The following is a 26,886-nucleotide window of genomic DNA, read 5'->3' as shown; positions in this document are numbered from 1 at the left end:
ATTACTTTGATCTGGGCTCAATTGCTGTTTGAAAAATGAATCAATTTTTTGAGTTAGTCTGGATAATATTTCACACTCAATATAAGCCAAAAGTGTGGTCTTCTAAGCAGAATTGTATTACAAACAAAATGTTGATAAAAATGTTGTTAAAATTTACCACGAAAGCCTCTTTTTGCTGCCTAAACAGACAAAATTTTGTCTCATGTTTCTACACACTTGAATTAACTATAAAGATAATAATTGTCCTTGAAACCCAACTTAAGAAATGCTTATTCCATCACTCCCTCTATTTATGCGTATATCTGTAATAACATACTGCAACACTGGAAAAAAATTACTATTGCAATTATAAAAACAGCATAAATTCACAACAAGTTAAAGCAAAGAGGTCAGCATCAAACTCAAGCCAGGGTAAATAAAGGTAAATTGTGTGCATGTGATGACATCGTTGGTAAAATAACAATGTGCGGGCTCAGTTGGTACCATCCATCTTCTCCATTCATGCAGCCACACAGACATACTCACATGTCCCAAATGATGCCAAAGAATATACTTCTCTGCACCTGGATTCATCCCACTATGGGTGAGTTTCCATGACGCGACCTGTGATGGTGACATACAATTCAACCCATGGTCATGCATGTGGAATAGAAATTTATGAGAGAGAAAGTTGTGGTGAGGACACTTACATTTCCCAAGTGATGCCAGAGAATGTATTTCTCTGCCGCTGCATGTTCATGCCATGGTGAGAAAGGTTCCATGATGCCACCTGTGTGATCACACGTATACAGAGAGAGCCATTCAACAATAAACAGTTATCACATATAATCCTGGTTATGCATACCAAGAGTTCTTCATTGTATTCTTGACTTCAAACTTTACTTGACTGATTCATTAAAAATGGTAGGAACAGCTATAAACAGGTTAAATTATAATATAATATTATTTGATATTAAAATAAACAGAATTAAAATCAGAGATGCCGGACTCAACCACCATCTTGATATCCACATGGAGCAAAAATTGGGGGTACTCGTTTCGCTTGAGGCAATCGTTATCACGTTAGCGCGACATTGCATACCGACGCACTTGCGAGACACATTTGATGTGACCTGCATGCGATACATATTACGCTTCAGAATTGTTTTCGTTCATTTCCGTGCACCGTCAGCAAGGACCTATATACCCCAAATTTTTCCCCCATAGGTGATGGCGCTACTGTATGTGGGGGTATAGGGAATCCGGGTTCTTTGGTTTTAATTCTGCGCACGTAACAAACACCTAGTATGCCAGTATGCCTGGTACGTGAATATAGACATCATTCACGCACATGTATCCAAATACACATGACACAGAAGTCAAATCCACATGTGTAGCCCAATATTTTGATGGTTATGTCCTGCATGACATGAATTTTAATCTTGCATCAAAATGCATAATTTATATGCACTTCAAATCTGTACCTTGGCCTTTAAATCATCATTCTGCACTGCGTACAAATAAGTCAAAAATCTGTGTCAAATCTAAGTTGCGATCAATCAAGTTTGAAGTCAAATTGCTATCTCCAATCTTTGCTGCAATTAATGTGTTATACAAGAATTTGTCCTGAAATATACTTTGTTCAACAAGAGATAAGCAGACACTATAATATTTTGCATATAGCAACATCACAAGAATATGACTGATAAAAGTTACTATAAATATCCAATATTTTATAAATAATAGCTTGTTTTGTCTGTCTAGTATTCATCAAAGTACCAACATGCCACTTTTTGTGACCTTGGGCAGGTCAGCACTTATTCCTCTTAAATCTGAACCATTCATCTTAAACAGTAATACAGGTCTCGCAACCATTCTTTCCCATGATTATATAAATTTGATAACTAAGGATAGGAATAATGTAAATACAAAATGAGGTTGATTGATTTGGGTCACAAGATATTGCCATGTCGCTGGTTGAAAAGCAAAATTTAATCATGTGACCCCGTTTCCTTTTACGCAATTATCATGACACTCATCAGAAACTGAACGGACCTTTAAGATACCAAAATGTCTGATAATTAAAGGTGACAAAATCAAAACATCAACTAAGCTATGAAATTACAACAATTTCAAATCCATGCAGTGATTCTTTACAAAGCATGTGTTAATTTTCACAATATCCTTTGCAACGATAAGAGTCAATTTATTTAAATATCACTTAAGTTGCATGGTTTTACCTTTTCTTGTCCCCATTCTGCAAAACTAGCCGTGCTCATAGTACATTCCAACAATACCAAACCTATGACTTGCCTCTTGCTTTTGTCCTATTAGAGAAGAAACAGGTGCATATAAGAAATACATATAAAAATATATTAATTCATGCATTGTCGTCATCATCATCGTTATCGTCTTCATCATCATATGAAGAATTTTGATGCAAAATTCAATATGTGTACATCCATATCAAAAGGATGCACTTGTCGGCTGCTACAAGTGTCTCTTTTTTACATAATAATTAGTAATAAATATCAGAGGGGATGATTTAAAGTGCCCTCCTCTTAAAATGAGTCTGGAATTTATTCCTAGCTATTTTATGTAAAAAGAGACACATGTAGCAGCCGACAAGTGCATCGTTTTGATATGGATGTACACAATACACATATATCCATTTTTTTACTTGAGATATGGGCAAATACAAAGAACATGATCAGAAAATATGTACTATTTTTGATCATAATTTCAAAAACATATATTGGATTTTTTTAAATATGGTGTCAATTAAAAGCTAGCATTATAGGCAGTTGCAGAAAGTTTGAAAATGGCATTTATTGGCTTTTGAATATCTCAAGGGGTCAGTGACACAAAGACGTAACTCCATTTTGGTCTTTCTGAGAAGAGTTTAAAGATAATGGTCCTAATTGATTTATGTAGTTAAGTCTATGTTTCTTTGGCCACCGATTTCAATGGGGGTGCTAAATGGAGTTACTTCGATGTGTTAATTGCAAAATGCTCATGTTTCTGAAAATGTTGATATCAAAATCTTTTTGCAAAAAATGGAGTTACGTCTGTGTGTCTCATGGCGTTACCGCTCGATCTTACCTCTTCATATCTTCATACTTTCACTGAATGGGTGTTTGTCCTATTACACTGAAACAACTGCACATTAGCAACTCGCAAGTTAGTTTCATACTTTATCATCAATATCTTCATCAGCATCTTCCTCGCTAAAGGGATTGCTATATAATTTCAATAGCATGAATAATAGTACATCCCAAGTTTGGTCCTACTACACTTGATAAACAAACCCAATGCCCTGTCAATGGAGCTGATGATTTAATCATCTAATTGTGAATAGTACTGCATTTTGATCTCATATCAATAATCTGTTTGACCTCGAGTATAATTAAGACACTACGCTAGCTTCCAGAGAAGAACGTACCTCTCTTGCTCTTTTACTTTAAGCATGTTAAGGGGCCAATGACACATATGAGGTTTTTCCTGCCCAACGACGATGTGCGCCCTGTTAATGAATGACATTAGGCAGGGGCTTTGCGTTCTCTTAACGAGCACCGCTATGTGCCAAACGATGCGTAATCAGTCAATCTGATTACTGATCTGTTGTTACGATTGCGGGATGATTGTATCAGAACCCTACTTCTGTGTTTACGCACACTACGGACAAGAGAGGTCTGTTCTTCTCTGAAAGCTACCGTCAATACCACCTGTGGTGATACTCACCGCATATCTGACTAGAATATTGGCCCCAGCTCCCTCTCCAAACCCTAGAATTTGCTTGTCATCTGGTATTCTGTAAAGTAAACAAAACAAAAACATCAACAAATTGAGAATAAGAACAGGTAAAACCAACATTTATTCCACAAAATATATGGAGGGTTGTGACTCTCTTTCCAAATAAAATTCATGACATGCACCAAGTGGCCAACTGGGTAAATAACATAAAGATGTCACCTTGTTTTCTTTTAAAATGAGCTGGATTATTTTCATTATTTTCTGAAATAGTTGTTACTGAATAGTATCTTCTGCACAATGAAGAATTTATGTTCTTTATTTAACTTAAGACGTCCCAGAATTTTGACTTTGAAGACAGAGCCACAAATATTTCTCGGCATTAAAAGTAGGCTTCTTACCAATATTCTGGTATGGTACTACAGTGGCGAACAATTGAGTGGTTAATTCTTAGCTATTATTAGCATTAGAAAACCAATGTTTTGTGGAATAAGATTTATAAAGCATGGTCTCTCACAAAAGTCACCAATAAAGAACCCAATGAACCCTTCAGAAGCATCCAGAGATGTTATTATATGCAGGCTATGCTGACACAAGCAGCATTTAATTATTTATCAGGTGAGAGAACTCAATTCCTACACTTTGGTGCTTAGGTCAGTCTAACTTTTCTTCAAAATCACCCTCCCTCAAATGATTTTGAGTAGTTAGATGGGCCGTAAGGACCAAGGTGTAAGGAATCACGACATCTCAAATTATCACACGCAAGTAAACCATTGGGACCAAGTCCAGCACATTGCTCATTGAGTTAACTTGAGTACAGTTTTATTAAACATGCACATTAATCTAATCAGCTTAGGTTAAGAATGACCTTCCACAGAAAGGATCAATTCAGGACTCAGACTTATCACCACACAAGATGCCTCTATATTGCATCACTAAATTGATTTCACTTCAAATTAATGAATTCTAGTTCAACCATTACCATGCAGTTTGACCAAATGAAACAAGATTTTAAAAGCAATGGATGGTTAACATTGTCTCATGGATAGGCATGTAGGTTTTGTTGTGCTATATTTTTTTAACAACTTATGAAAGAAGATAACCATTTGTGCAACTTACCCAAGCTCAGTAAGAATTTGTGGGATTTCATCTGCCAGTTGTTGCATAGATGGGTAATTGTATCTGTTCACAATTAAAACACACAAGAACAACAAATAAATGACAAGAATTATTATAAATATACCAATGTTCTAGTATATCAATTTGTGATCACACATTCTCTTATCATTCCCAAATTTAAACACACATTAACAAAACATAATTAATGATAGAATTATTTTAAATTTTAAGTATCAAACCAATGTTAAATTTGTGCTCACACATTATTTTCAATCATATGTGTATGTCACAGCAACGCATTGTGGTATTATCAAAGGATCAGAGCAGGTGGGGCATAACAGTAACGGAAAAATATGCAAACCAGTGGACACCCTACAAATACAGCACATAACTGCTGCAACAGTTCAATTATGTAATATTATTTTTTACTGAAAATATACTATCTAAATTAAATAGGGTGTCTGTGGTATATGTAACATTCAAGCTAACAGTCATATCCACTTGCAAATGAGTGGGACATACTTTCATTGCTACTCTGTGACAGCTTCAATCATAAATCTAGCTTGTTACATAACATGAAAAAAGTAAATATCATTCAACAAGACATTTCATACAAAATTTAACAGGCAGCCAGCATCACCGATGAGCTTCACTGACAATATATCTCTTCATGGATTACAATGAATTTGTTGCTGTAATGTAAATGGGTGAATGGATAAATGCATGGATGAAATGGCAATGATATATACACTACAGCTGATGGTAATGCCAAACAACATAACATTGTATGCACATCTAATGATTACATTCAATTTCTGAGTCAATTCAGCTACGCAGAGATACAAGCAGATGAACTTTTTGTATATTGTCTTCATTCCACTATAAATAAGGTCTCATTCAAGGTGGAGACTTCAAGCTAGGAACTGAGAATGTTTCCCAAGACTTTGCTAACTAAGAATCAGTTTTCAAGCTGTGGGATGCAGGCCTCGAAATTCACCATTTTGTCCACAAGGTCACTTGGATAAGCAATTTCTTAAAAAAGGATTAAGGTCAAGCAAGTTTTGAGCTAGAACACATCACGAGCATATGAAAGGCCACTTTATAAGATATGATAATGTCAATTAACATTTTAGTAAGCTTACTGCACATGATATTTCTTGAAAATGACTTGCATTTCATATGCACATATTGGTCATATCATTTTACCCCATCGCATTGACCTCTACATTTCATGTCAAGGAAGTCGCCATATTGCAGCACTGACCAAACATCTGTTTTCTATAGTATTACATTTGCATCCGCATTTTAAACACCGACTGATATTGAAGCCCGGGCACTGAAGCCAATTTGACTAGATAAGAGTGAAAATTCAATGAATGTGAAACACCTTGACCACCACTGTTGTATGTATATCATACATTTTATAATTGGTTGTTCTCGTACAACATTTATTCCTTTGAACCGATAAGCAAATTTTGGCTGTTTACAGGTCAATGAGGTACATGTGCAGATGCTGTATATGAGCACAGCAATTAATCCAAAATGAAAACACGCTCCCATTGAACATGGCGCAGAAGGCCAACTGCACCATAATGGGCATGTTTTTTTTTTTTTGGGGGCAGACTGGGGCAGCTCGGCGATTAAAAGGGGAACCACCGACAATGGGAGTCATGAATTTCGAGGCCTGGTGGTAGTTGTATTATGTAGCTATCAGGTGGAAACTTTAGGCATACTAATTGGGGCCTACTGGAATACATGCATCCTACCTTACTTTACTTTTAAGAAGAGTTCCAGTAATATTATCAAAAACTGTAATTTTACTACGACTTGTTTTATTTAGTTTTAACCATTCGCAGGTAGCTGAGTCTGCTGTATGTTTCTTTTTGCTGCTTGAATATCATTGCTACATTTATGCAATTTTATAATATATTATTAGGGGGAGAGGGGCAGACAGAGACTGGGGTAGTCAGACAGAGAGGAGAGAAAAATCCACAGCACTCTCAATCATTAGTATTCTTGTAATTGCTTTTTTACTGTTTTTTGTAAAGCGCTTTGACAGTTGTTAATATAGTGCTCAATAAATGCTGTTTAGTAATAATAATTGTAAGCAACATGGCTAAATATAAATAGTATACAAAATACTACATGGTTAGAGGGGACATGAGGCAATTTTACTCAAGTATTGTCGACAGGTTCGAGTTGATAGGCTCGTAGCAAATACTAAGGGGAAATCCCCATTATAAACCATGTAGTATTTGTTTTGCCTCACTGTGAGTCTGAGAACGAGGCAGGGAAACAATCAACAGGGGAAATAGTTACTTGCAAATTTTAGTAAATTGACCAATGAATTTGCATGATTACTTCATGAATATTTATGAGGTGTAATAGTCTATCTTGTGTGATTTATTGACCACCAAAATCTAATATCAATCCTTTTGACAGCCCTCTAACAGAAAATTTCTGCCTCTTAAAATGTTCAAAACAGATGATGACAGTAGCTTCTATAATCTTAAACCATCTGGGTCACTAGTTGTCTTTTCGGATGAAATACAATTTCATCATGACCTTGGCATTTCCATGCTTCCGATGTCTTGATGCATATTCAATACCCGACACTACTACACGTATATTGTACATTGCAAAATCATCAATACACCTGTTTCTGACAAACTGCTCCAACACTAAAACATTTATGGCCTCTTTTGTTGTTAAAAAAAGATAACTGAAATATTACGGTGCCCAGATAAATCACAAGCTTGTCTCCATAATCTTAGTTCCTGATTTACAATAAAATATTGATTGAATTAACTCGGATTAAATATAAAAACCTGTCAGCTATTTAAGCGTCACTCATTTTTGTTATAATCAAATTTTTTCCCCTCACTACCAGGTCAATAAGAATTCACGTTGAACTAAGTATAGCACACACAAAATGTCCCAGGGCAACAGTATGCGTATCTACGTTATGGGTTAGCATAGTGGGCAAGACCTTTGGATGCGAGTCTGTTTATATTCAAAGCACCCAGTATGTTTACACTATCAATCTTTACATAAATCAATGAGAGGAAATCATCTTTCATGTTATTTTTATTTGTTTTTACAGCTTTAGATCCCTGCAATAATGTTACATGTAATTCCAAAATATGAGTCGCCAGTTTATCATTAGGGCCTATATCTTAGCCAAACAAAAACACAGAAAACCAAATGTGTAAATATTCAAATCAGTGCAATATTAAAACTGAAGTGCAAATATGAAATAGTAAAATATTGAAAACAAGAAGTACAGTTCAAATGTAACCTGATTTGCACACGGTACCTAGGAAATATTTCATTATGTGTACATATACCGCAGGCATTATTTGTTGCAAAGCAAACAGCTGAGTGCTATAATCAAATCAAAGGTACAACATTTGGTAGAAAGAGAAGAAATACTTCATGTATGTACTCATGATCCCTGTTAATAACGTCAGTTAGCAGGAATGTATTGCAATTTGTGTGAATAAAATGGCACTACAGCAAGGTGAATATATATCCATAGATACCTCACATGGTGTCCTTTATGGTCCCTAGGTAAACGAAGAAAAAAACATAAAAGCATTACAAATGATCAATTGTGTATCTGGTGGGTTCGAATCCTATGTTGGTGCGTTCTCCAATTTTGAATCTGGAAATTGCACTTCCACTTGTTTATTTTGTTCTGTCTTAAATTACAAGTAACATACACACATTAGGTGGATTTAACTGTCCGTTTCACTTCCTAACTAGTAATCCCATAGCAATATCAATTCGCACTACCACAGGAAACATTTTAAAAATAAGCAGATAATGCACCAGATATTTAATTGACATAAAAACAAACGTAAGATAAGAATGGTCAATAAATTGACAACACACATCCAAGGTGGAAACCTGTTAGAAATTGATATTAAAATATTGATTTTAATGGGTCAAAATACATGTTACTGTATAACTGCTCTAGACAAAGAGAAATGATTACTATTTTTGTCAAGGTTGATGAATTCAATATCCTGAAAAAATATCAATATTACTAGGGACATCATTCATACTTATGAAATATAACCATATATTGCTCTTCTTCTCATTTTCCCTCTAGCGTTATTACATGGCTATTTTACTGTTCAATATACAGAGCAATGATAACAACAACAATGTTATATTCTTTCTCAGAATAGCAGGGTTCAAGCCCAGAAGAAAAAGCTATCCTCTAGCATTTGCCTGCTATACTGACTGGCCTTCCTCCGGTATCTATAATAAATTACTGAGTTTGGGGAATTGGTAAGGCTAAAAACTTCTACATTTTACATTATTTCGGAAAACGGATTTTTGCGTTGCGTAGAGTAAAGTTGTCCGCACCCCAATAAAACGTCCAATTTTGTTTTTGTTTACGTTAAGGGTGTCAAATTATGTTAATTAGTTTCAAAGGCAGGGCAAAGGCAGTGGCAGCGGACCTGCATGCTACAACTTTTCACGCCAACACAATACACTAATGTTGACATAGCCTGAATTAGGCCTTCTATCCTGTCATCGGTGTGAGGATATTATGCCTGTAGTCTAAACTATTACATGACACAGTAGAAGCAACTATTACATGACACAGTAGAAACTCAATTAACATCTATTGTTTATTCAACTAATTGATCAACATTAGCATGTATTCTGTGTTCTTATGGAGAACCTATAGTTAAAGTGAAACTTTTGAAGGACAAATTAATCAGGGTTGCCAAACCACACCATGGATAGGCCTACCCGGGAGGCCTACTCTGCTTTGTGGTAGTGCTATATATTTAATGTTATCAGCATAATGTATGATCAGGTATGATCATAACTTTATATGATAGAGTGTAAGGAAATGTGAATAAAATTGTTTCAGCTGCACAGTGGTGTAGCCAGGACTTTTCAGAGAGAGAGAGATAGAGGGGGGGTCCAAGGCAAATTTCTTGGGGGGGATTGTCACAAATGGGCTAAAGAGTACGACAAATTTATCCAAAATGGGCTAACAAATAAAAAGTACAACAAATGCATAGAAATCTAAAATATCAGATCAGCCAGCAGGCCACAGGGGGCCAAGAGGGATGTGAATTAAATTGTGTTCATCTGCTCAGTGATGAAGCCAGGACTTTTGCAGGAGGTGGGGGCAGAAGGTACATTTCAAGGTGGGGGACAAACTTGGATGAAAATGATGAAAAATGATGAAAACAATAAAAAAAATGAGCTAAAAGGTACAACAAATTTGTCCAAAATGGGCTAAAAAGTACTGTAGAAACAAATGCATAAAAATCTTAAATATCAGAGCGACCAGCATCCATCCCACAGGGGCAAGACATGATCTAATTGCAATTTCAAGCCATTGATTTATATGGAAAAGATACTAAATATTATACTTCTAAGTTCTAAATGATCATCTCCTCTCATACCATTAATCACATTAAATAAAACATTTACATGTACACAAAATTTATAAAATTTACCAACCGCGAAAGACCCTGACCGCGAAAGACGGGTGACCGCTAGTTTCTCTAGAATTTATCCTTCACAAAGTAGGATCAGATGCTGGAGGAAAAGCTGGTCAACGCCAATAGAAACTGACAAAGTTCCACATCAGTGCACACCTCAGCGAATACATAATACATAGCGTTAATTATGTTCCTCAATCTTTTTATTTTGGGGCATAAAAATATAAATTTTACTGGATTTTTCAACAACAAAAATGTGGTACAATTGCCTAAAAAAATCGAAATGTGTGCAGCATACAACTCATCTCTTTTAGCTTTTATTTTTACAGGAACAAAACCTTTCCTCTGGTGAACTATTGAAAATATTAGATCACAAATTCAACTATCTTTGGTGGCTGAAATGTCTCTTTGTTATAGGGCCGAAGAATCATCATTGTTTTAAAAGAATATGTTTAATTTACAATAAAGATGTCATTAGACTCGTATCACAACCTGTTCAAGAGATAAACTATGCATTATTTAATAATTCACAATGGGCTATTCCAGTTGAAATCCACACTCACCCTGTGCAAGATTTTGGAAATATCTTCCACACAGAAGGAGTATGTTTTTCAAATGTAATTGGTCAGGGATAATCATTTTGAAATCCATACTCCCCCTGTATTATGGCTTTACCTATATCTTCCACAGTGGGAGTGAGTATTTCAAATGGAAGTTATCCAACTGTCTATTCTATTCAAATCTCATACTCCCTCTGTGGATGACTTTAGCTAAATCTTCCCCAGGGGTAGTGTGGATTTCAACTGGAATAGCCCATTCAGCTACTGAGATAAGATGTGCCTCATCCAGTTGACCAGTTCAAGGATGCAACCTTGCACTATTAAATGTCCTGTCCTATGAATACATTATTTCCATTGAAGGGCAACAACAATTAATTGCAATCCCCAGGATAGCAATATTTATTCATCATAATTGTACAATAAAATTATTGATCAAAAATGAAAAGTATTGATTATAAACGGGCCCAATGCTACGATATAGGTCAAATTATTTAAATACAATTGGTGCTACTATAACCTGACACAATTATTTAAATACAATTGATGTTAATTAGAAAATGTTGACGATTTACATTTTTTTATTCGACAGAGGAGCTTTTGTAAAAGGCTTTGTATAATATCTTTTATGCTTGAGCTATAATTAGATCTAGTAATTGAGTTTTCAAAGCAATGGCTTCATCATTTCTTAAAGGTAATTTCTTGAAAGTAATCTTACTTGCATGTGGGGCTATTTTTACTAAATGGCGAACTATTCAATGAGAACAATTGCAACAAATTTTCATCTGAAATGAAAGGAAATAGCGCATTCCTTCTTATTTTACTGATGTGTATCAAAATGAACAAATGCAGATCACTGTTCTGGAATAAACGCATCAATGTGTTTCCTCATCAGATAAAGCAATAACTTAAAATCAAACACAAAATAAACAAATGGAAAATTCGGATTTGCCACTTTTAAGTTGTATTTGTTGTTTTTGAAGATAGATCATGTTCACCTGAAGTCAATTGAATATTCATTATACTGAATCACTTATGTCTCACTTGACTGAAATATAAATTTGACACTATTTTATCACAAAGAAGCATTTTTGCTCTTTCAAATGCTGTGCTCTCTTTGGTTTAGGTTTTCATTCAATCACAAGATCATTTCAAAAGTTGCCTAGTACTAAAACCGACTGATCTGGTATTTCTCTGGAATGAAGTATGTCGCAGGGAAAAGTCGGTTAATGTAAATATACCATCTGACAAGGTTCCGCATCACTACCCACCCGGTGAATACACAATACATAGCCTTATACCTGCAGATAAACTTTCTCCTGTAATTTGGGACAAAATAACCAAGCTGAAAGTAGTAACATAATGAATGCACAAGCTTGTCCAGATGAAATTCAGCAAAACATGATCATTGCCAGGGCTTCTATCACTGGGTTTTTCCCGTTTATATCCACATAAAATAATAATGGTTTGTTGTAACCAGCTGTCCCCAGCTGGCTGTCGCGTTGTACCCAAACATCAACATTTCCACTAGGTTTGAAGAAAATCTACTTAACCTAACCGCAATCAAAGTAAACATATGGATATTTACTCTCGCCAAACTTCATCACAATAGGGCAAAATTAACTAGTAAAAAACAAAATCAATAAAAACAAAAACAAAATTAAAAACAAGAAATTACCAAGTTGCATGACTGTACCCCATACTGTAACTGTAACATGACTGTACCTCCAGTTATTGGGAAAAAAGAAAAACCTATATGCATCAATTATGCAAATCAGCTACTTAATTAACATATTTTGTGCTGAAAATCTAACCAGGTTCAAAACCTCTGGCCCTGTTACCCCCTGCCAAGTTTCATCACTGTACCTGAAATGAATCTCCTGATATTGGGGGTAAAGAAAAACCTTCGCAAGTACATATAGGTCTTCAAATTAAAAAAAAAAAAAAAAAACACCTTTTCATTTTAAGATATCAGTCATTGGTCAAACAGAATTCATGCTACTCCTTATAGGCCCCATCATTTTACAACAATCCAAGACTTGCATGACATGTTTCCAATTACAAAATGTGATTTGGATAATATGGCAACGTCTTTAAATAGATGCGTCATGTCTTTGAAAGTATACCGTTTAATTAAGCCAACAAACACAGCTCTGTATGTACCCTGGATTTGATGTTTATAATAAAAAATGTTTATGCGGGTATGGACATTTTCAAAATGCGTGCAATTAGCAATCTGAGGCGTCATCTGTGTTCATGTCTCTCATAAAATTTGTTCTGTACCATAAAATGCATGATTAATCAGTCAATGGTTTGAAACTATCAGTATAATATGTGTCTTGCAACTTTTACAGAGAGCAAGATATGCACACGGATGCATACACTGATTATTGAAGTTCATTCCTACAAATGTACATTAATAACTGTAGAATCGATGCATTCCCTGAACAGTCAGTTTCAATAACTGGAAATCTTATGTCAATTTTAATATTAATGAATCGAGGAGGAAAAATTTGCTCAATGGTTGGTACTATGTTGTGTTTCATGGATAATGATCATTAACTTCTTCAAAAACATTAACTAATAATAACTTTAAACAAGTCTTATTTTATGTACTACTAAAATTTGTCAATGTCCTTTAGCTTTACTCACCAGTGAGGCCTGTACAAATGGGGAATTTAGAAAGCACCTGGGGTAAAATGTTGGTATTTTGAAGCACACGTTGGTTTCTCAGATACGGAAATAGACAATTGCATAATTTTTTACTGTCCTCATTCAGACATTTTAGTATCTTCTTAGTAAATGGCAATCCCCCTGCATGGTCCCAGACTTTCATAACTACATCACTTCTTATGGTAAGTGCATCTTGCGCTTTTTACTTTCACTGGCTAAAATCTACCGATGAATTTGAGATTATAATCATCAACCAATGAATGATGTACACTACCGAAATGATGTCAAACCAAAGCAGGCTTTTAAAAGCTTATAAATGTAAGCCATGTGACAATGTTCAATTTAAATAATACTCTATCTCTTTTAGCTCCTCAACTGATCCAATTAGACTAACCCACTTCCACTATAGCATCATAACACACTCTTTTGCAGGACCTGCTTTCCACATCAACGTGAGATATATGTCCCAACAAAAACCTTTAAGGTACTTCAACATAAGAATTTGTAAAAACTCAAAAGGAGAGGAACAACTAAAATGCTCATTTGATTAGCTAAAATGCTTTTTATGCAAATTACAAATTCCCAAGATGTTATACAAAACCAGCCGAGACTGGCAAGCTAAGGTGTCTGCAAATGGAACTTTCTGCTAAAGTACTACATTGTGTATGTACAGTCATTCATTGATTAAAAATCATGCACATGAAATGTGGCACAGTCATCATATCAAGGGAAATGTAACGAAGCACACAATTGGCAATGCTTTATAAATAAACCATTTTTTGTAACAAATCACATCTGGATGTTAACATAATATGAATGTTTCAACAGATGATACAATGCAATACAACTGGGATGTTTGGGCAAATGTTTGAGTCAATTCTAATTGTACAATCCAAAATGCATCTCTTGTGACATACCACTGCAAGCTACACAAATCCTGTTCTGATGACAAATATCACAAAAATCCCTCTTTTTCTCTCTCGCTCTCTTCTCTCAAAAAGGTATCATCATGTGCACAAGCTTATAATGAGTTAAAAACAACCCGTTACTGTAAATTTTTGAACAAAACAATTACCCAATTTTCCCAGTGAAACATGGATTATTTGTATTACCAATTAAACAATGTTTCAAAATGTTGCCAAATTTCAATTTTCACCAAAAATTTTCATGAAATAGTTTAACAGTCTCTATATTTCTTACTAAAGGTGCAGTATCTCTAGTGCAGTCAGTAACATCAGTGCCCACTTCAATTGGGCACACATTCAAAACGCCAGGGTTCACTCAAAGCACTGATGTACACATGCACATATTTAAAGATGTCGATAAGGGGCACATGCAAAAAAGCTACCTTGATGTGTTGTCGTAACTGACTGCACTACCGAAAAAGCAGCATAGGCCTATATATATATAGTTTATTCTTGTCAACCACAAACCAACTTCAGTTAGTTAGGACTAGCAGACACAGGATGCCACTGGAATATCAAAAGCTTCAGTAGTTTGCTTCTGGACTGTGACTGTACCACTTACAACTAGTACATGCTCCACATTATCAAACATTCCCAGGCTACCTGTAGTATATAGAATATCTGAGATATCTTCCACATGCAGTGCTCCAGAAGCATAGCTTCTTGCTAACCTTTAAGTGGTACATTAATGGCATTTATTCTGTAAAGCTCCAGGAGCATAACTTGTTGAAGGAATCTCAATCTTGCATATAGTATAGCCTACACAACATGAGTACAAATGTGTGAGTGAAACGCATCATTGGACTCAAAACACTTAACACTACTTTTCAGCCAAACATGATTTTCACTTGTGTCTTGATAGCATTTTAAACAAAATACTTCAGATTGAATGACCATGCATTGAGTAACACATACAATTGCTTTTTTTAAATGTTAAAACATAAAAAGGATGCTTCTCATAATCAGTTTGAGTAACAGAGGAAAGAAACAAGACCCATACAAAATATGAAATCATTATTAATTTATTTATAATTATGACACAATGAACATCATAAATAAAATACTGTTCTCTGACGGTGTACCATATGTTTTATTTAGAACCATAAATCACAAATCGCAGTGAGAGCAGAGAAACCCTGTCAATATTTCTGTTAATTTCAGTATTAAATACTTACAACTTGATTTCAATCAAAATTGGGATTTAATTTGATTTTATTCAGATCCTTAAAATAAAATTCAATTATGTGTGTGGTAAACTAGTGGACAAACATTAGTTTATGATGGTGAAACATAATGCATACACACACAGGCGCTTCCATCAAGGCAAGCCAAGTTGTAGGGCATGTATATACAACTGTGCCCTTTATTACGATCTGACATCGAAACATAAACAACTAGACATGGCACATGTACTGCAAGCTTCAGTAAATATATGATCAACACAGCAAAAGAGAAACGACAACATAAAATAAAGAACACAGTACCTCCCTGTCAACCTTCGATGACTGGGTAGGATGTCAACCATGAGACAAATAAGAAATCATTGGGTAAAAATCATTGTGAAATCTATCAAGACAGACAGACAAAATCAAGTTTGGTGAAAACACAGTGTTCCATCTTGAAGATATCCTGTGAAATGTTTGACTGTGGAGTCAGTCAAATTGTGATTATTATCTTATACTGTACAATCGCACATATATGTGATGATAATCCTAATACTGTTTGTTCTTTGTTTCAGTTTACTACATATGCTTATCCTAACCCTACTGAATACTACTATAGTCTAGGCTCATCGGGTGAGGGTATGTGGGCAACACAGGGCATCTCCTATCAAAACCACCCTTATGGTGTTAGGGTTAATATATTATTGAAATTTTGAAAATATAAATGGTTAAGATTTTACCAGTGTTGTAACAGAGGGCAAGAATGAGACGGTCAGTTAAAAAAGAAGGAAAGAGTGGTGATGAGATGAGAGGTCAAATGGATGGGATGGGATGAGTGGAGGGAGATAAGATGAAGCATGTGAAATGAGTGCATGAGAAATGAGATGACATGTCATTTCTGGAGATATGATATCAGATGAGATAAATGTAAGATGCAGAGTTCAAATGAGATGTCAGGAATGGTGAGTGAAACCAGAAGAGCTGGAAACAAGACAGGCAACAGGAAAATTGGATGACATGGAAAAGGACAGAAGAGGGACCTACACGGTGAGGATGATCTTGCATTATAATCAGATCTGTACATACAGGATTACAGTATTAATCAAATTGACCTTAATCTGGTGATTCATTTAAAGATGAATCACTTGTAAGAGTACTGATCAAAAATAAGTTCTGATTTAGTAACATTCTTTTTTCTTCAATTTAAGACAATTAATGATATCTACACTGATCAAATAGAGGGCTCAGTACAATGAAGGTTCATCATCATCAGCTCCTCTGGTAATGTTATCTATAAATGCAATCATACTTATGAATGACATTACCCAGAGAGCTAAGGAGATACGCCTTTGTTGCACTGAGCCCTTGAAATATATCAGCGAGGAGAGAAACCTTATTTTTTAATAGTTTCTTACAACAACAAAAATAAGAAACAAATGTAGTGTACAAGTCTGTGAATGGCTCTATCGGCTACACTACATGTACTAGAAAGAACAAACAGTATTGATTCTGGTTTGTTTTTCGGTGTTGATAGCAGGTCTCAAAATTATGTTTTGGAACACTTGTGGGCAAACATGGCTACTAAAAGAGCTAAAGAACGTTCTTAAAGATTTTAGAGCTCGATTGGGCACAAGTTTACAGAGAAGGGCAGAGTATGGGCCTTCGTGGCTCGTTTCAATATAGCTCAGAAATTTATTGAATTGTTTGAAATTTGAAAATTACGAATGATTTCTCAACTTGAAGGCAGCTTCAACGTGGCAAAGTTAATAGAACATTGGTTCGGACAGCAGTTGTTACCCTGTGAAAACTGATAATATACAAGTAAACATTGAACACACTCCCCTATGGTTGTAATCAGTACAAAGGTCTTTTACAGCCACATGTGTTATGAAGATAAACTATTCAGAGTATATTTTCTACACAATTCTACTCATTTAGACACATCTTTTTAAGGTATTGTAGCAGACATTAAAGACATAATTGAGTTTCTGGCAATATAGTTTACATGTAGCTGCAAAACTTATCTCGGGTTGGATTCCAAGCACAAGTCATATGAGAATGCCTAGACAATGGGCTGGAAAGTGAAAGCATCATGTTCAGGATATACCATCACTATTTATGCATTTAATACTCAACTTTCTTCCATGAGAAGCAAGTTTAATGACAATGTGTATGTAATATGTTACATTTAAAATAAAATTTCCAATCCTTCAGAATTCCGGGGACTCTCTATTTGATTCCATTCGATGAATAAAGGGTCAATTGTCTTGTTGTCATGACTGTTCAGTGTTCATCAGCCAATCAGCATGGTTGTTTATCATTTCTGCATTCATGTACGTATACGCTCTGTGCAGCACTGAACTCAGAAGAATTGGGAAATTTGGTTTAAATATGATCTCATGTCGTAAGTGTGTACTCTGATTCCAAAAAAAATACAGCACTAATTTTCTGGGATTAAAAAAACATTGATTTGGCAAATGAAACATAGTTAAATCCTAATCCTTTAGTTAGTTCTAACTGGTAATAAAGGCCAAATTGTAATATTTGGTGAATTTTAGGAAATAAGAGCTAAAACATGAATTGCATGTTTTTGGCCCATTTTCCCTCAAATTGCAAACCTATTAAAATTTGACTTATATTGCCAGTTAAGGATAATATATCCAAGAAAATTAGTGCTGTATTTTTCAGGAATTGGGAGTAATTATTTTATAACACTTTTATTGGATGCCTGAATTTGGTACTGCTGATGCAACCAATGAAGTGCATAAATTGTCACATTTATCACAGGTACTCACTTGTCGGGTAAGTCTTCTGCATTGGGTTCTTGGCCAGGTGCATTGATGTGAACAAAGCCAACTTTGGAAGTCAGATACTTTACACTTGCATCCCCCAGGAACTTCACAAATGCTGTATCTGTAAGATGTAAAACAATGACAATTGCAGATGATTTAGAATAAGAAATACAGTGTGATTCACATCAGGATCTAGTCTTATAAATGATTTGATGACATTTCGTAACATCCCCACACTTTCTCAATTTAAACGTCAGCTTAAAACCCATCTCTTTCGTCAAGCATTTCCAGATTCACAGAATTAATTGCTTCTTTGTTTGTTTGTCTTTTTCATGTGTTTGCACGCTCTGAGTTCCACGGAAGATTTTGAGCCTTAAAAGAACCATTCATTATTATTATTATTATTAAATATGCAATTCGCAAATTATGAGCAAATCAACATTTTTTTTCTTTCAACTATAACACGTGTTTCTGAAAGTTCCTCATTGTGAATCAGACACAAATTGCATCTTCATTTCTGGTATATAAGAAACAAACATTCATGTTGTTAGCATCTGTACCCCAAGATCATACTTAACTACAGACCAGAATGCCTCTACACCATCCACAGTTCTTCTTATGCTGATTAACTAGGGGTCCTCAGGCTCCATTTTTCAAATTACAATCAGAGGAAGGGTTTGAAGTCCAGGACTCCCGAAAATATGATTTTCACATGGTGAACCCCCAAATTGCATAGACTGTAGTGGTTATGTACAATACACTGGGTTTGGTCATTCATATCTAAAACATGGGAGTAAAATTATATCTTTCCCCATTTTAAGACTCTGAGATGTAAGAGTTGACAGCACCACAACCCATGCTATACTTTTGCTTTTATTCATTCACTCACTCTTTACACTGATTTGAAAAACACTGGCATCCTGTACAACATATATACAATTAAATAAATATACATTCAATGAGCAAGTGCAAAAACACCTGAAAAACACCTCTAGTGACAACTGATTTCCATTTCTTTTAATCAAACAGTCTTGCGAATTGCAACAGACCAGTGCATTAAACATTTATGGTAAGAAAATCGCCATGGGTAAAGCAATTGAGGTGGTGATAAACACATTACGCGGACATATAGTATGACAGTCAGCCAGAGTTCTACACATTTGAAATAGATATTTTTAACTGTACTGTACAGATAGTGTCACATTGCCTAAGGTCTGGTACATGTATTATGCTAAGCTTCAACACATCTTGGAGAAGCAAGAATAGCCAGCTCTTACAAAAATGTCAGCGTTCTAATTTCAGCGTGAAGCAGCTATATAATGGATAGATGATAGCAAAGTGGACGATTAGCCAAGGTGTGAAAATCACATTCATACTGAGGATATACTTAGCATGTAAATTGGTACAAATGTTAATGAGTGTGATTGTTTGGTACTGCTCACATAGAATGGAGTTCAAGTTGGGTACCAACATAACCTCATTAGTACTCAGCACCTTGAAGTAGGTCATTTAAAAGGTTGCTTACTATTTACTTTGTGGCAAACTGGACACCTTCCAAGAAAAACAAGATAATGGAAATAATTCAGATATAGAACACATACCATAGCCATACCAACTTAGAACTGTATGAGAAAGATTTTTAACACAAGCCTCCACATACATAAATGACAGCCAGTGAAAAAAATTCACTGACCATCCAGGATTTGAACCTGGGACTTTCGGATCACCAGACCGATGCTCTACCAACTGAGCTAATAATGAACTTAGAACTGGTTCCAGTTCCTCGTGCCCAGGAGGGGGATGCGCACAAATTGTGCATGTCCGGTTTGCACAAGCTAGGGCTGGTGGATTTTGTAATGTCAGAGTGGGCCTGTTATGGTCCCATATATGCACTGAACAAGTGCTATACCAACTAGAGATGATGTTATTTTTGTACCAGAAGTACACTGAACTTGGGGTGCTCTTAAAACAGGTTTGAGAAACTTCACACATTTTGTTTTGACTGAATTATAAATTCAATCTCCACTGACTATTTCACACATCAATATGTCCCGTGCCATATAGAATGATCAAATTTTGAATGAATACCATAAGGATTTTTTTCTGCAATATTATTAAAGCTTGGAATGAAGTTTAGTATAAAGCCTTTGCTGGTGAAAACTGGTGTATGACCTTTATGAGGCAACATCTTCAATGTCACAGAGTGTCTGTTTGTAGACATATCTCAGGGCAAGGATTACCTTCTCGTGGAGTCTCAAATAAAAGTACAAGCCACGGTGCAAACATTTGATATGCACATTGGAACCAAGTGGAAACAAAATGGGTATCTTTGATCAAATGGAACTAAAGCAAAATATATTCAAAATAAATACAAATATTTGCACGTATGTGCACACACACATCTAGTACAAGTCATATTTCCTGTGCAAATCATGGACAATGTAAAGTACAGAATGGTGTGCATTCATAGTCTGATCCAGGGTTATTCTCAGCGTTGGAAATAGCTGGTAATGGTATCGCAATCTGCTACACAATTTTGGAGTTGAGTAGCATTTTTATGCCATAGACTTACACACTGAAGTACGTGAATGTACTAAGAGAAAAGTAATGAAAGCAAATTTTGCTACGCAAAAAAATGCTTAATTCCAATACTGGTTAATATCAGCACACAGAATTTCAACAAATTTAGACCTTTGAAATATGCAAATGAAATAAACCACTATACAGTGACTGCAGACCTGTTATGAAACTATTTACTTAAGAGAACATAATGGCTCAAACAAGTTCTGCATTTCTAGTCCATATGCACATGAAAGACAAAAAATGGATGATCCATGGATGGTTGGAGATGTGAAAACTTCCCTTCATCTTTCTTTGTAAGTGAAGTTGATTTCTACACCCCCTACATACACACCCCCACATACAAAAGAATGTTTTCTAAGTAAAATGTCAAGGTGGATTTCTCCTTTTCTATATTTGAAAGCAAACATTGACAGCAGATCAAGGAAAAACAGGAAGTTGCTTCAGACAGATGTCTCTTATACTTACACAAATTACAATTATCTTTTAAATTCATGGTCCACACACCTGAGCTTGTCGCCATGATTAATAAACACAAACATCTCAACTCCCTTAGCACTTGTAACACTATGCCATTTGGCGTACAAACAACATTGATTTCCCTAAACACAGGTAACTTTAACCCATCCTCCCATTTAAGTAGCATTTACCATTGGAGAAACCTTGATTAACTTCATTTACTAAATACAAATATAAATTACATAAAATGATATTCAAGATAAGATATCATGAAATTGTTATTTATATCCAATTTATATCTTTTGACACATCATAATTATTATATATCCTTTTGTCATTTCTTTTTTTAAATTAAATTAAATTTTGATATGATTTCACACAATTCCTGCTGTACTTATAAGAATGTTATTCAATTTGTGTTAATTACGTTCACACCGTACCATATTTGTCCCAATGAGTGCCCCTCTCCTAATAGGTGCTCATACAGATTTTTTTGACTGACAAATGTCTAAGGCCCCCTTTTCAATACACCTGTACTAGTAGATTTCAAATGTCAAAATAAAATTACTACTCTCTAAAATGAAAATATCTGTGGCGTGAGTGCACAATCTAAAAAAACGTATTGAATTATATTCACTCGTTTTTTCTAATTGTGCACTCCCACACAGACTAGGTTAAAAGTCAATCTCTTACACTTTACAGGTTCATTCGTAAGGCCCCCCTCCTGAAAATGTCAGACTTAGCTAATACATCAGTACCAGTACTATACTTCATTCGACTGGCGAAGAAAACTTGACCGTCCAGAAAGTACACATGGTTACATTTTATAGTTATATGCTCAAAATAGCCCCTCGTAATCAAAATATGTATCTTATCAAACACAACTACAAGGAACAACATTACTGAAGAGGTATCCCATAGTTGGGGTGAACATAGCATGCATATTTGGGGACATGTGAGATCTTTCATAATCACTTCATTGAGCACATGGAATTCAAATTATTAAAAATAATATGGCATTTGCTACAATGCTGTGAATACCAAATACCCTGTGCTTGCTTAGCAATCCGAGATGCTCATCATTAAGAAAATTGAATGCCCTTGCCTCACCTTAAAGCTGATCTTAAAGTGCCTACAAAGTCCTCTACAAATAGATACTATTGGATATCAGGTTTCTAACCTAGATGAAACTCCAGCCATCAGACTTTGATCCAGAGGTAATTGTGCCTTATTTTCAATAAATTCACCTGCTATTCACTTACTTATGGATGAAATACCTTATGATTTTATTAATCTGTTATTTTCCGTATCCACCGACAAATCGACTGAAGCTAAGGTACTGCCAACAAGTAACATGTATTAAGAAGAAACACTTCACCCATTTTTCATCAACACAGAGCATCAACACCAATTTCAACCCTCACTTACCCAAATGACATCATGAGCAGTCAGAATACATTGCTAACTACACTATTACATATTTATGACATATATTGTTTTGTCACAAGAAATGGTCACAAATGACACTATCAGGATTTTCATGTTTTATCCATTTTGTTTTTAATTTTCCAACTGCATAGCAGTAGGCATATTATTTTTGTTTCTTTTAATCATTTTACTCAGAGAGTGTGGGTGAAGGGCTGTCTTTTGGCCGACAGAGTGACATGTATTGGCGACATTGTGGCTGGCAGTAAATTCCAATTTTCTTTGCTTTATCTCAGTAGTTTGGCTCAAAATTAAAAGGGGACATATCTGAGAGTAAAAGCTAACATTTTATGGAAAAAAATCCTAATCTATTTCGTATGGAAATGTTAAAATATGGCTTTATAATTCAATTTCTCCCCAGTTTATTAATTATCTTGCACAAATCTGATCATAGAAACACCTGATAGACTATTTAACAGAGAATGGCGCCTGGCCAAAGTTATTGGCCCAATGGTACTCCCCATTCTGGTGCCACTGATAATAGGCCCCGCAAGCACCTCACACAAACTTTCAGCTGACTCGGTGAGCCGTGCATGAACACACACACACACTGCATGACGCAGCAATTTGTACATGAAAATAGGTGTGTTTGTCGATCGGCGTGGTGCAAAATGAATGCATTAAATATTAAAATAAAGTTGATATCCGTAAAATTCAAAGTTTCCCCAACATTCACCTTTTTTAATTTTTTGATTTGCATGAAAAATAAGCGAGTTATCATGATTTTAATCCCAAGCATTCGTACGGTGAATGGGCGATTTCTCACCGGAGGCGCCCCTCCCGGCGCATTATAAAAGCATTGGAACACAAACCTCACCCCTGTCACTGATTTCTTTGGACGATTCCGTGACGTGTCTCGCGACCTATGACCTGAAAAATGATATTTTTGGAAAGGGGAAGCCCGGAAATATACTGCCTGTCGTTCGAAATTTTCCAATATGGCCACCAGAAGTGGAGTTCGAAGAACAGGTAAACAACCTTCATTTTCATCCTTAAATACGATAAATATGAAAATTTCGATACATAAACATAAAAATATGGACTTTCAAGATTAATTTGGTATAACGATTGTGATATTTTGATGCCATGCACGCATCGAAATTTGGCGATAAACTTGACCATTTCCGTGTTGTAATTTTCAGAGCCGGACGAACGGACCGATGAACACAATCACGCATTCACTGCCGAAGTTGAGCATTTTACGGGATGGTCTTCTGAAGAATTAGACGCATTACTGACAGAATTGATAGTTCCAGGTAATTATTTTTCCATAATTCAATAAATATGATATTACTTTAATATAAAATATTAAAATATTCATGATTAAGCGAGTTTTTGGTTACAAAATGTGGGACGAAAGTCAAGTAATGCGAGAAAAATTAAGAATACCAGGGCGTGTGTGAAGAGAATGTAAATACCGTGTAAACATAAAATACGGGTCACGTGATGCTTTTATGAATGAATTGACCAATGGCGTAGCAGATTGACATTCTGCCTGGCTGTTCCGTTTATCTATCGCCCTCCTTACGTAATATTGGGTGAATATTGAATTAGCTGATTAAATTCCATCAAAAATTATTTTAAATGAATAAAAAAAATAAAGTAAGCGATTTTGAGTGTCAAAAGTAGTCTTGAGTTGTAAAAAATATTAATTATGCCTATGTTGAGTGTTGGGATTGCGCATTTATTTGTTTGTTTGTTTGTTTGTTTATTTGTTTGTTTATTTTTTTTCTTATTTATTTATTTATTTATTTGTTTGCTTGTTCCTACATTTTCTGATAAGTGTTGGGATTGCTTATTTATTTATTTATTTATTTGTTTGTTCCAACATTTTCTGATAAGTGTTGGGATTGCACATTTATTTATTTATTTATTTATTTGTTTGTTTCTTTGTTTGCTTGTTCCTACATTTTATGATAAAACAAAAAGATGATGTTGGTTTGTGTTTAGATAAAGATGGATTTTTCCCAAATTAATTTTCAATTGTCTTCTCCCTGTGCAGATCACTGGAATGGAAAACCATGTGGAGCTTTGTTGGAGGCAATTAAGCTGTCGCATAGTTGCTTCAAATCAAACCTACAAAGACCTTTTTCCACCTGTCTTTGATGCTCTGAAGTTTAAGATGCCATCTCGCCTTACTGGGATAGGTTTATAAACAATTGAACCAAAGATTTTGTGCCTCAATATTGTTTCGAAGTTCAAACACATTTCATGACTGAAATAATTAATCAAGGTAATTGATTGGTATAATTTGCATAATATTGATGAGCAATCTTTGATATCAGTAGCTTAAACTACAGATAAAGTCATGATCTCAATTTGTGACATTTTATATGACTCTAAGTACTTGCGTTATGTCAGGAGAGCATTTACGCATATTTAATTAGGCAATTTTGCATAAAAGGGTGATTAAACAGCCTAATTTGCATAATGCTAAACTGATATCTTTAATATTGTTAGCTTAAAATGCAGATAGAGTCATGATCTTAACTGATGCCAAGTTATATGGTTATAAGTACTTGCGTTAAGCCAGGAGAGCATTTTCGCATATTTAATTAGGCATTTTTGAGTAAAAATGGTAATTAATTAGCCTTATTTGCATAATTTGTACGTAATTGTGTTTTTTTGTCATTTGCAATAAATATCTATACATGAAAAAGATGTGTACCAACTTTGATGGTTGTAAGTAGTTGCGTTTTGTCAGGAGAGCCTTACGAATATTTAATTAGCTGGACTTAGTCATTTTTTCGCAATTTTGGGTTCGTCCCATGGCAGTGAATTGAACGAAAAGGCGTTTTCATTACTGTGTAACGACAAATCTAAATGTCCAATCTGCTTCATTTTTTCTTTGCTCCTAAATTTGGCACTTGAATTATCAGGAAAGTTAAATTCCAGTGACCTCATCTCACTATGAAAATTTAATGGGAAAACCCAAAAATGTGATTTTCTCCCTTTTCGCCCAAAATGGCTGAAAATAGGCCGAAATACGACAATTATAATTGACCATAACTCGAGAACGGAAGGTCCGATTTCAAAATTTTTTTCAGATTTGTGATCCTCTCATCAAACTGCATATAAAAAGTTTAATCCTAATATCTTTGGAGAAACTTTGAAAAATAGTGTGATATACCTACTGATAAGCATTCAAAACATAAGCACAAAATGTCTCCTTCGATTCTCAATGGAGATCATGACATGGTCCTGTCAATATTGCACATACACCCTGTCATACACCTTTGGATAACCATCACACAATGTTGTAAAGAATACCAATTCCGGTCTGAAAACCACAAAATTTAATTAGAAAAGCAACAAGAAAATGTAAATGTAAATCTAGTGCAATAGGCTTCAGAAGAGACCAAAATGATGTTTTGGAGAAAATCATGGATATTATACTATCATTTGTATAGTAAATCAGTACACCTGTACGTACAATCGTGCAAAGTATTACTGTGCACAGTGAGAAAAGCAAAGCTGTAGCTGGGATATGTTGAAATGCCAAAGGTACATAGGTCAAAGCTAGTTGCCTGGGAATGAAATCAGTGATGCTACAACAGAATCAGTTAACATACTATCAACTGCAGCTACACATGCGCATGTACACACCGACTTCATGCGTGCAATACACAGACAGCTCATTTTTGTAATGTGTCAGAACAAGTAGCAATCAAAATAATCAATGTATACAATGTACAAGGACTTGGAAGATTAGCAATTACAACAATTATGTGAATCTAAAAGTTGAAACATTTGTGTAAAATTACACATTATAATCTATGCATTTATATATTTTCATATATGCATTTTTCTATGCATTTAGTGGCTCATTACATGAAATACCACTGTCTATATAGGAAGTCCACACATACGGACCATAGGCCTATACGGTT

General features: G+C 35.1%; 1 protein-coding gene across 6 annotated transcripts in view; it reads right to left on the bottom strand.

Annotated features, from left to right (window-relative positions):
- LOC140148774 (uncharacterized protein ZK1073.1-like) overlaps positions 1-26,886 on the bottom strand; it is a 97,783-nt gene that overhangs the window by 24,304 nt on the left and 46,593 nt on the right. For 4 of the 6 annotated variants that reach the window (XM_072170833.1, XM_072170834.1, XM_072170831.1 and 1 more), the window contains 6 exons: positions 18,476-18,593; positions 8,391-8,414; positions 4,849-4,911; positions 3,721-3,790; positions 2,220-2,306; positions 526-603 (listed from right to left, as the gene is read on the bottom strand). In XM_072170833.1, coding sequence (XP_072026934.1) covers positions 526-603; positions 2,220-2,306; positions 3,721-3,790; positions 4,849-4,911; positions 8,391-8,414; positions 18,476-18,593 — 440 coding nt within the window. Of the gene's footprint in view, positions 1-525; positions 604-2,219; positions 2,307-3,720; positions 3,791-4,848; positions 4,912-8,390; positions 8,415-16,001; positions 16,023-18,475; positions 18,594-26,886 lie in introns of all 6 variants that reach the window. The other 2 variants (XM_072170832.1, XM_072170835.1) reach the window with 2 other exon arrangements.

Source organism: Amphiura filiformis, chromosome 3, assembly GCF_039555335.1.
Source record: "Amphiura filiformis chromosome 3, Afil_fr2py, whole genome shotgun sequence".
Lineage (NCBI taxonomy): Eukaryota > Metazoa > Echinodermata > Ophiuroidea > Amphilepidida > Amphiuridae > Amphiura > Amphiura filiformis.
This window is presented reverse-complemented; position numbering and strand designations above follow the sequence as displayed.